Source organism: Trifolium pratense, linkage group LG3 (genome assembly GCF_020283565.1).
Source record: "Trifolium pratense cultivar HEN17-A07 linkage group LG3, ARS_RC_1.1, whole genome shotgun sequence".
Classification (NCBI taxonomy): Eukaryota; Viridiplantae; Streptophyta; class Magnoliopsida; order Fabales; family Fabaceae; genus Trifolium; species Trifolium pratense.
Genome location: NC_060061.1, coordinates 27,902,855 through 27,915,773, shown reverse-complemented (window position 1 = coordinate 27,915,773; position 12,919 = coordinate 27,902,855). Strand labels below are relative to the sequence as shown.

The 12,919-nt window shown below is 37.5% G+C and overlaps 1 protein-coding gene across 1 annotated transcript; it reads left to right on the top strand.

Annotated features, from left to right (window-relative positions):
- The first annotated feature begins 240 nt into the window (after nucleotides 1-240).
- Nucleotides 241-846, top strand: LOC123914887 (protein DMP7-like). The gene has a single exon (XM_045966050.1). It carries the CDS (start codon nucleotides 241-243, stop codon nucleotides 844-846), a length of 606 nt encoding a protein of 201 aa, XP_045822006.1.
- The last annotated feature ends 12,073 nt before the right edge of the window (nucleotides 847-12,919 follow it).

Here is a 12,919-nt window from a genome sequence, read left to right as displayed (position 1 = left end):
CAGTATATGTAAAGAACCAACCTACAAAAACCTTAAACCAAAAAACAAATTAAACTCAACCTAATATTTGTTTCCACTTTCAGCTTATTATACATACGAATTAATTAATTCATACATACATACATACAAACATGTGCTAAACACCAAAGCATACAATTAGTATCAAGAATCTGAAAAGAGAGATTTAAGAAAGATAAAAAAAAAAAAAAAATCAAACTAGATATTAATTATATTTTTACCATGGATGTTCATGTGGATACCCAACAACCTCTTTTAGAAAACGCACAACAAAAAATTCCCAAAACAACAACACAAAAGACAATAAGAAAAGCATTCAAAGGAACAGCATATTTAGCCAATCTTCTTCCAACAGGAACAGTTTTAATATTTCAAACATTATCACCAGCTTTAACACATAGAGGCCAATGTCACACACAAACAAGCAAATTCATGACATTATGTCTCTTAACATTTTGTGGTCTCTCATGTTTTCTTCTATCTTTCACAGATAGTTTTAGGGATGAAAGAGGAAAAGTTAGATATGGTGTTGCAACATTGAATGGTATGTGGGTTATGGATGGATCAATTAAGCTTGGAGTTGAAGAGGCTAAGAAATATAAGCTAAGGTTTATTGATTTGTTTCATGCATGTGGGTCCATATTGGTTTTTGGTGCAATTGCAATGTTTGATCAAAGTATTGTTACCTGTTTGGCTCCAAAACCTTCTGAGGAGGCTAAGGAGCTTTTGGTAGTATTGCCTATTGGGATTGGAATTTTGTGTAGTGTTCTGTTTCTTCTATTTCCTACACAAAGACATGGGATTGGCTTCCCTCTCTCACGCAATTAATTAGTGTTGTTTGGTTCCTCCAAGTTTCTTCTTCTCAAGTTTCAAGTTTGAATCTTCTCGGTACCATTGTTGGGTCAGTTCATATGAGCAAAATAAATCTCTGACTTTAAATTGGCACTCTTCAAAAAAATAATTGCATATTGCAATATTTCTACATGTGATTATTGTTTGGTAAATGTATATGGGTCTAGCTTTTTTATCCCAAAAAGAAGTTTGGTCCCGAAACCAAAAGTCTCAAATCGATTGTTGAATAAATCAAGAAAATTACTTAGAATAATGCGTGAATCAAGAAAATTACTACAGTATAATATAAGAAAAAATCCAATTTTTTATGTATCTAATCTTATATTGTAATTATTTGTAAGTTTTTTTTTTTTATACGAAGCTAGTAATTTTTTAAGGAAGTAATAAATTAAATAAGTCCCATTTATTTTACCTTGGTAGACTACAAATTAAATAAAAAAATATTATTTAGTTCAGTTTTTCTTTTTGGGAAGTTTAGACAAAACCTCAAACCAGATCTTATAACAATTTTTTTTTTGAACGAGATCTGTTAACCATTTGCACGGAAATCTTTTCTTTCCGCTGATAAAAGAGATTGAACGGCGGAAAGATCAGCGAAGTCGCCGGCAAAAAGAAATGTTGGGTTGGCGAGGACTGGTCAGGGAGATACTGACGAGATGCCAGCTAAGATTCCGGCCGAAGATGTAGGTCGCCGGAGACTCGTCGTACAGATAGTGTCTCAACAAGATCCATCATGGGTCGGAGAATATCTGTAAAAAGAAAAAACGAATCACCGGGAAAGGGGAGAACCGCCGTGCCGGAGAGTGGTGACCGGAAAATAGAAAAATAAATGATTCGATGGAAAAAAACTGGAATGTTTCATCTTTATGTGTTGCGGGTACAAGAACGAGAAATAGTAGCAAGACTGGTGGAAGGCTATAGGATAGAGACAACCTTTCTTTATTTTTAACCTTTTTCATATTTTAATTTTGAGCAATGCTATGCGGTACGAACCACTAACCAACGAAATCGACAACAGTGGGAAAAAGTAAACCATACATGCGAGTAGTGGTGGTAAAATAGAAGACAAATGATAGGCAAAAAAGTAATAACCATTTAATAACAGTGTAATTCTTGCTTTTCTTCAAATTTTGATTCGTACCATTTGCCATTTCCCTTTAATTTTTTTATTTTGTTTTTCACCACCAGTTTAAATTGGTTCGGGGTCGGTTCTGACATCAAGTGGTTTCAGCCTCCTCTCGATCGCAGTTGCTAGAAACACACTATTTAACAAACAAACTCTAACACACTCTCTTCTATTGGTTAAAATTTATATGGGTCCCATAAAAGTTATATGGGTCCACATTTTTTTATGGGACCCATGTGAATTTCAACCAATAAAAAAGAGTGTGTTGGAGTGTGTTTGTTAAAGAGTGTGTTGCTAGCATTATTTTTAATTAATATCTCTTCGATCAAAGCAAAATTAACAACACTCAGCACAAAAAAAAATTAAAAAATGGTGGGACCCATTTAATTAATTATTCCAAAACAGTGCTCCTGCCTGGGGCAAGTGTCCCTGCCCCAGCAGTAGGAATGTCAACGGGGCAGGGAATGTGCGGGGGAAGCTTCCTCGTTTCTCGCCCCAAAGTGCATGCAAGGAAGATTTTGCCTCCATTCCATGCCCACGGGGGAATATTTGTCCTCATCCTCATCTCCACGATTTCCGTGTAAATCCACGGTTATCAAATATTAACAAAATTTCTATATTTTTTTGTCAAATTATGACAGTAGTATGACGTTATTTTAAAAAACAATTATTTTGTATCTTTCTTTTTTAAATAATAAAAACAACACATAATGCATTCATAACCAAAAAAACATTGCAAAAACATTTGGCTACTAATAATCATACAAAACCTAACAGCCAAAATATTTCATAGCAAAGTACGGCAGTTCGGGGAATGGACTAATAATCAACTAAAAACATTGGAAAAACATTTGGCTAGTAATAATCATACTAATAATAATATATAGTATACATAGACGAATTCGGGAAATCCACGGGGACAGATACTTCATCCCCGATCCCCGCCCCAAAGTGCCTGTGGGGGGATTTTTGCCTCCATCCCCATCCCCACGGGATAAAATATTTGTTTTCGAAGCTTCGAAGGGGCAATCCCCACGGGAATCCGCTCTACCGGATGCAAATTGACAACCCTACCCAGGAACACTGTTTAGCATTTGCCTTTGATTATTAGTAACCTTATCAATTGGGCAATTGGTCAATACCAACACTCATCTATCGTAACAATAGGAGGAGATTTTGTCCGGTTACCATTCAATTTTTTCTATGCAATGGTTTAAATAGTAAAAAAAAATTAATTGATGGGTAAATAGTCAATTTAGTCCCTCAATGTGCAATTCGATGTCATTTTGGTCCCTCACTGGGGAAAAATTATTGAATAGTACTTGAATCTGCATTCCGTTAGTCAGTTTGGTCATTGCTGTTAAGTTTGACGGTTAACTGAACAAAAAAGCTGACGTGACATTTTTTTGGACACACGTCAGCTTGCTGAGTTGGCACGAGGGGCGGGGAAACAACCATTTTGGTCCATGAATGTGCAACTCACTGTCATTATGGTCCCTGACTCGATAAAAAATACAAAATAGTCCTTGACTTTGCAATCCGTTAGTCACTTTGGTCCTTGCGTTAAAAATTGTTGCTAACTTTATAGAAAAACTGAAGTGACATTTTTTAGGAACATGTGGCACGCAGATTTAACACATTTGTGTGACAACTGGATGGATGATGTGACCAAAGACTAAAATGACATTACTTTTTATTTTCTCTTCGTTTTTTTATCTTCTTCCTCCCATTATTCTTCATTCTCTCCATCACAACTACGATCGGGAGGGGGCCGAAATCACTTGATGTCAGAACTAACTCTCAAACCAGATTAAACTGGTGATGAAAGCCGACAAAAAAGAAGAAGAAAGAAGAAGAAGCAAAATGGGTTGTTGTTAGGTTATTTAATAAATGAAGAAGTTAAAGAAGAATGAGAGGAAGAAGATAAAAAAATGAAGAAAAAAAGTATGCATAACAACAAAATTTGAAAGAAGAAGCAAAATGAGTTGTTGTTAGGATATTGAATGTATGAAGAAGATGAAGAAGAATGAGAGGAAGAATGTTATTTTAGTCCCTGACTACGTCATCCATCCAGCTATCATACAAATGTGTCAACTCTGCGTGCCACGTGTCACTAAAAAATGTAACATAAGCTTTTTTATAAAGTTAACGATCATTTTTAACATTAGGGACCAAACTGACTAATGAATTGCAGTGTCAAAGACTATTTTGTATTTTTTTCTTTCTTGAGTCAGGGACCATAATGACAGAGAGTTGCACATTCTGAAGGAGAATAGCGTGTATAAAAGAGACTAAAACGCAGCGGAATTAAAATTTCCTTCACTGAATCCTTGCGAATGGGCATGATAAGGGTTAAACGTTATACCTTTGTAGAACTGAAACAGCAAACTCTTTGCTTCTCTTATTGATCACAAGCACCACACGACGGCAGCACCTCTAGCTAGTCCACACGAACAGGTCTTCAACTTTCAGTGCTAGCTGCTACAAGATGAAGGCTTAGGAAGTGCGGTTAGGGTTTCAGAGTTTTAGGGTTTCTCTGAAAACGAATTGTGAAAAAGCAAAAAAAACAAACTGAACTACACAAGCTTCTATTTATAGAGTTTCTTGTGTGGTCAGTTGGGTCAAACGGTGTTTGGTCTTCTTAAGCCCAAAACTGTTTTTCACTAATCGCACCCTCAAAATAAGTCTTACTTATTTCTTCCATATCGACTGTCCTTATGTGTGTGACCCTGTAGGTTCTTATGACGTTGGCAATAATATTAATCTTAATATTATAAACAGTGAGCGGTATCTAGCAACACATCACTGCTACCCAAGTCACAAGAATGTCACGTGATCTGACAAACCTTTCCGTGATAAAACTCATGTGTATAATTACCCTTTTACCCTTATGTCTATATTGAACACAAGACATAGTACGTCACCCTTGTTAAGTTCAATATTGGGCCCATAGACATATCTCCTGTTATGTAGGAGGGGTAAATTCCATCTAGGTCACTCATGTCCCTTAGCATAATTCGTGGAATACCCATCAACCAACTTTATAGTCATCCTGTTACGGATAACTTTGAATGGCGACAAAGTACTACACTCCTACATCTAGGGAACATAGTGGTTCCAGGTCGAAGGGTGGAATACACCACTTATCACTATGAGAATATCTTATGACATTTCATAACATACTATGTAGTATTCTCATGGTGGGTCAATCCGATATAAATATTACTCTTAATATTTATATCTATGTGAAGACTTGATAACTCTTTATCTATGATCCGTGAGATGTGATCATCAGTCTACCAACATAATAGTCTCTATGTTTTGATGTTATCCCAATTCACAGTAAAGCTCGACTACGGATGTTTTAAGAATAGTGTTCTCATGTGTAATGGATTCTCACGATTAAGTCACACTTAACGTTCCATTCAATGAACTTACTATTCTAGGGACTCTATTATTATTTAACACATAAACATAATAAAGAAAAACCTTTATTTAATAAGTAAATTATCCAATACAAGTATCATGCAATTATAAATAATTGGCCTCTAGGGCTTACACCAACAATCTCCCACTAGCACTAGAGCCAATCAGGCATACTCCTAATACCTATGCCCCTAGTGTGGCCCTCATACTTCGGCTTTGCAAGAGGCTTTGTAAGTGGATCAGCAACATTGTCAAGTGTTGGTACTCTGCATATTTTCACATCTCCTCTATCAATTATTTCTCGAATAAGATGATAGCGCCTGAGTATGTGTTTGGACTTTTGGTGAGATCTAGGTTCCTTAGCTTGTGCGATTGCACCATTGTTGTCACAAAATAATTCAATGGGATCCACAATGCTAGGGAATATGCCAAGTTCAGTAATGAACTTCTTTATCCAAACAGCTTCCTTTGCTGCATTTGATGCAGCAATGTACTCAGCTTCGGTTGTAGAATCAGCAACTGTATCTTGCTTTGAACTCTTCCAGCTCACAGCGCCACCATTTATGCAAAACACATAGCCTGATTGCGACCTAAAGTCATCCCTATCTGTTTGGAAGCTAGCATCAGTGTAACCAATTACATTTAGCTCTTCTTGGCCTCCATATATTAGGAATGAGTCTCTAGTCCTCCTTAAGTATTTAAGGATGTTCTTGACAGCCACCCAATGAGCCTCACCAGGATCAGACTGATAACGGCTTGTTGCGCTTAAGGCATATGAAACATTTGGTCGAGTACATATCATGGCATACATGATAGATCCTATAGCCGATGCATAAGGGATCTTACTCATGCGGTCCCTTTCTTCCTTAGATGAAGGAGACTGTGTCTTTGAAAGACATAGGCCATGTTGCATAGGAATGAATCCTTTCTTGGAATCATGCATATTAAAGCGTCTTAACACTTTATCTATGTATGTACTCTGGCTTAGGCCAAGCAGTTTCTGTGATCTATCTCTATAGATTCTTATTCCTAATATATAGGCTGCTTCACCCAGATCTTTCATAGAAAAGCAATTCCCTAACCAAGTTTTAACTTGTTGCAAGGTAGGGATGTCGTTTCCTATTAGTAATATGTCATCTACATATAATACTAGGAATGCGACTATGCTCCCACTTACCTTCTTGTAAACACAAGGCTCATCTTCATTTTGAATGAATCCGTACTACTTTACAGTTTCATCAAAACGAAGATTCCAACTTCTGGAAGCTTGCTTCAATCCGTAGATTGATCGATGTAATTTGCATATCTTTTTGTCTTCTCCTGGAATGCAAAAGCCTTCAGGTTGTGTCATGTACACATCCTCAAGGAGACTCCCATTAAGGAAGGCAGTTTTTACATCCATCTGCCAGATTTCATAATCATAGTATGCAGCGATGGCAAGTAAGATCCGAATGGATTTGATCATCGCAACTGGTGAAAATGTTTCATCATAGTCTACCCCATGAATTTGTTTGAAACCTTTAGCAACCAATCGCGCTTTGTAGGTTTGTACCTTTCCATCCATGTCAGTCTTCTTCTTGAAGACCCACTTGCATCCTATGGGTTTGATCCTATCAGGAGCTTCCAAGTTCCAAACTTGATTTGTGTACATGGAATCCATTTCAGATTTCATGGCTTCTAGCCACTTCTCAGATTCAGGGCCAGTAATAGCCTCTTGGTAAGTCACAGGCTCATCTTGATCCATGAGTAATACATCACCTTGCTCCGATATGAAATATCCATATCTTTCAGGTTCTTGACGTATCCTGTTAGACCTACGCGGTTCTTGTGTTACTTGAGTAGGACTCTCTGCCACAACCTCTTGTGCATCCTGCTCTTGTTCCTCCATTGGTGTGTCATTACTTTGTGGATCATGAATTTCTTCAAGATCTACTTTCCTCCCACTGATTCCTTTGGAAACAAAATCCTTTTCTATGAATACTCCTGTCCTAGCGACAAACACTTTGCCCTCGGAAGGATTGTAGAAGTATTATCCTTTTGTCTCTTTAGGATATCCCACAAAGAAACACTTGTCAGATTTAGGTTCAAGTTTAGTAGAAATTTGGCGTCTTACATAAACTTCGCAACCCCAAATCTTTAAGTAAGACATATGTGGTTTCTTGCCACTCCACATCTCATATGGTGTCTTTTCAACCGTTTTAGAAGGAACACGGTTAAGTGTATAAGCTGTTGTTAATAGGGCGTGTCCCCAAAAGGAGTTTGGAAGATCAGCGTGACTCATCATAGACCGCACCATGTCCAACAAGGTTCGGTTTCTTCTCTCAGACACACCATTCCATTGTGGTGTTCCAGGAGGAGTGAGTTGGGATAAGATCCCACACTCTTTTAGATGGTCATTAAACTCTAGGCTTAAATACTCACCTCCTCGATCTGATCGAAGGGTTTTGATTTTCTTTCTTAGTTGGTTTTGTACTTCATTTTTAAATTCTTTGAACTTTTCAAAGGATTCCGACTTATGCTTCATTAGGTATACATACCCATATCTACTGTAGTCATCAGTAAATATGATGAAGTACTGAAAACCTCCTCTGGCAGGTGTGTTAAATGGTCCACACACATCAGTATGTATGAGAACCAACAGATCATTTGCCCTTTCACCTTTACCAGTGAATGGGGCCTTTGTCATTTTCCCCATTAAGCAAGATCTGCATTCTTCAAATGATTCATAATCAAATGGATCCAAGAGCCCATCTTTATGGAGCTTGGAAATACGTTTCTCGCTTATATGGCCTAAGCAACAATGCCAAAGGTAAGTAGGATTTAACTCATTTCGTTTTATCCTTTTAGTATCGATGTTATAAATTGGCATTTCAAGGTCAAGAATATATAATCCATTACTCATTTGTGCATTGGCATAAAAGATATCATTCATATAAATGGAGCAACAATTGTTCTTTATTATGAATGAAAAACCAAGTTTATCCAAACAAGAAACAGAAATAATATTCCTGCTAATGGCAGGTACATAAAAACAGTTCTCTAACTGTATTATTAGTCCACTAGGTAAAGTTAAAGCATAAACTCCTACAGCTAACGCGGCAACTCTTGCTCCATTTCCCACTCGTAGGTCGACTTCACCTTTAGCCAATCCTCTACTCCTTTGCAGCCCCTGCACATTAGTACAAATGTGAGAACCACATCAGGTATCTAATACCCATGTAGAAGAAGTAGATAAATTAATTTCAATAACAAAGATACCTGCTGAATTGGAGCTCTCTACTCCATTCTTTTTATCTTCCAGGTATTTTGGGCAGTTCCTCTTCCAATGTCCAGTCCTGTTACAGTGGAAGCACCTACCCTCCTTTGCAACTCCCCTAGTGGGCTTCAAAGCTTGAGGGGTAGGTTTGGGTTTGGCAACTTCCTTGCCCTTCCCTTTGCCTCCCTTCCCTTTGTTGCCCTTCCCTTTGCCTCCCTTCCCTTTGTTGCCCTTCCCTTTGTTTCCATTGACAATCATAAGAACATGGTTGGACTTCCCTTTTGTTTCCATGTTCTGCTCAGCTTGCCTCAACATGCCTAGCAGTTGTGGCAGAGTCTTCTCCATGTCCGACATGGTGAAGTTCAGAACAAACTGATTAAAACTCTCCGACAACGATTGCAGGATCAGATCAGTTGCAAGCTCATTTCCGAGTGGAAATCCCAATTTTTCTAAGTTCCCCACGTACCCAATCATCTTGAGCACATGTGGACTTACTAGAGATCCCTCAGATAGCTTGGCTGAAAACAGGGCTTTGGAAACCTCAAACCTCTCAATCCTGGCTTGCTCTTGGTAGAGCGTCTTTAAGTGTTCGATCATATCGAACGCATACATGTCCTCATGTTGTTTCTGAAGCTCAGAGGTCATGGTAGCCAGCATGAGGCACTTTGCATCCATGGCATCATCAAGACGCTTATGATAAGCATCCCTTTGAGCCTTAGGAGCATTGGCCGCAGGTTCATCCTCAGGGTTAGGTTGGGGCTCCTCAATAGCATACAGCTTTTTCTCGTGCATGAGGACTATCCTCAAGTTACGATGCCAATCAAGAAAATTTGTCCCGGACAATTTCTCTTTGTCAAGAATGCTTCGCAAAATGTTGTTCGAAGTATTGGTGTTTGACATGGTGATCTACAATTGTAAAAGTGAAAATATAAGTATTGAACAATTTTAATACACATTTAATTAGGCCTTTAATTAAACATGTGCTCCCACTATTTTACTCAAAACAAATGACCCTCGACATTTGATTCGGAAAATCCCGTTGGAAGATTTTCTAGTGAGAATGAGATCCATATTTCACTTCGTTTTAAGTCAGCGTTGGGCTGATTACACAAAATTTAGTTATTTAGGTAGGAAACTCCTTTCCAATTGTATCTCATACAACTCTCATATCCTTTCTATTGGGTGAATAACGCTTATTCTAATCCATCACATGGAATAACCCAATACTTGCTTCTAAAGTCATATAATCTTATTATATTTTATTCAGTTAAGTTAGACCCATTAAATAGCGATCGGATAAACAAATTACCTCACCGCAACTTATCAATATTGACAATGCACTTCGCGTTGGCAAAACCTACATTGATCGATATTGATCTTGAAGGGCGCTATTCGTTGGAAAGCGATAAAACTTAATATTAATTCCTTTGAGGACTTTTATAATTAATTTGATCTCACCTTACCACGGCTTACATACAATGACGTCACTCCATACATAACATGCATCAACATACATAATATAATAAAGTGACATGGTTATGGCCCCTAGCGTGATTGTTCCCTCAAGCCAATGAGAGAACCTATGCTATATCTAAGAACGACCTATACTTCTCCAAGATAGATCTTCATTGCTGTCCTTCCTGTCCTATTTGCTAATCTTATATTACATCACTACAAGAAACTCGTGTTCATACGAGGGGGTGAGATGAGAAGAGAAATTACATCAAGAGAATATAAGAGAGGCACGACACGCAGGCCGTATTTAAAATCCCAAATAAAACGAAAAGAAGAACTAAGGCCATAACCATTCATCATGCAACTTTAATAACAATAAACACATAATTTATTATTATTAAATTAGTCCAATTAATAAAATACCATGATTGATCACCTTACGCAGAGTTAGCCGGGGGCGGAGCCCCGGAAGCTAAATTTCGATGAACACTTCATCAGTGAATCCTAATCGCACCAACACTTGATGCTTCATATATAAACCCTAGCCGTACTCTGTTTGTATAACAACACAACCCTTGTATTGTTACAAACCCTAATACAGTAATCATTCATCAAAACGTTTCAGGATTTTGTTCATCACAGACGATTGGATATATGATGCTTCACCAGTTATCGGTTCCGAAGCTCACGCTCACAATCATCCATGCTCACGATAATCACTTAAAACTTTCAATGAACAATATGTTCTATTTATATAACAACACAACACTTGTATTGTTATAAACCCTAATACAACGACCATTCATCAAAACGTTTCAGGATTTTGTTCATCACAGACGATTGGATATATGATGCTTCACCAATTATCGGTTCCGAAGCTCACGCTCACAATCATCCATGCTCACGACAATCACTTAAAACTTTCAACGAATGATACTATCAGTATATCACATACAATGATGTCGTATCAGAATTATACCATATATCACATATATGTTAAGATTGATCATTCAAATTTTATTAATCTTTGTTATTATTATTATTATTAATACCGATTCTGATCATATTAATAAAACTGTAAATAACAACAAAACCGATTCATGGTTTCACAAGTGGCTCTGATACCACTGAAGGAGAATAGCGTGTATAAAAGAGATTAAAACGCAGCGGAATTAAAATTTCCTTCACTGAATCCTTGCGAATGGGCATGATCAGAGTTAAACGTTATACCTTTGTAGAACTGAAACATCAAACTCTTTGCTTCTCTTATTGATCACAAGCACCACACGACGGCAGCACCTCTAGCTAGTCCACACGAACAGGTCTTCAACTTTCAGTGCTAGCTGCTACAAGATGAAGGCTTAGGAAGTGCGGTTAGGGTTTCAGAGTTTTAGGGTTTCTCTGAAAACGAATTGTGAAAAAGCAAAAAAAAACAAACTGAACTACACAAGCTTCTATTTATAGAGTTTCTTGTGTGGTCAGTTGGGTCAAACGGTGTTTGGTCTTCTTAAGCCCAAAACTGTTTTTCACTAATCGCACCCTCAAAATAAGTCTTACTTATTTCTTCCATATCGACTGTCCTTATGTGTGTGACCCTGTAGGTTCTTATGACGTTGGCAATAATATTAATCTTAATATTATAAACAGTGAGCGGTATCTAGCAACACATCACTGCTACCCAAGTCACAAGAATGTCACGTGATCTGACAAACCTTTCTGTGATAAAACTCATGTGTATAATTACCCTTTTACCCTTATGTCTATATTGAACACAAGACATAGTACGTCACCCTTGTTAAGTTCAATATTGGGCCCATAGACATATCTCCTGTTATGTAGAAGGGGTAAATTTCATCTAGGTCACTCATGTCCCTTAGCATAATTCGTGGAATACCCATCAACCAACTTTATAGTCATCCTGTTACGGATAACTTTGAATGGCGACAAAGTACTACACTCCTACATCTAGGGAACATAGTGGTTCCAGGTCGAAGGGTGGAATACACCACTTATCACTATGAGAATATCTTATGACATTTCATAACATACTATGTAGTATTCTCATGGTGGGTCAATCCGATATAAATATTACTCTTAATATTTATATCTATGTGAAGACTTGATAACTCTTTATCTATGATCCGTGAGATGTGATCATCAGTCTACCAACATAATAGTCTCTATGTTTTGATGTTATCCCAATTCACAGTAAAGCTCGACTACAGATGTTTTAAGAATAATGTTCTCATGTGTAATGGATTCTCACGATTAAGTCACACTTAACGTTCCATTCAATGAACTTACTATTCTAGGGACTCTATTATTATTTAACACATAAACATAATAAAGAAAAACCTTTATTTAATAAGTAAATTATCCAATACAAGTATCATGCAATTATAAATAATTGGCCTCTAGGGCTTACACCAACACATTCAGGGATCAAAATGGTTGTTTCCTCGTCCCTAGTGCCAACTCAGCAAGCTGATGTGTGTCCAAAAAGTGTTACGTCAGCTTTTTTGTTGAGTTAACGGCCAAAGTTAACACCATGGACTAAACTGACTATCGGAATGCAGATTTATGGACTATTTAGTAGTTTTTCCTCAGTAAGGGACCAAAATAACAGCGAGTTACACATTGAGGGATCAAAATGACTATTTCCCCTTAATTGATTGGCAAATTTCAACACCGGACTCCGGGCATCCTCCCTTTATATGTCCACGGGAGATAATCCTGACCCATCATCGTATCATATGAATTTACTTTTACCACCTACTAATTCTGGG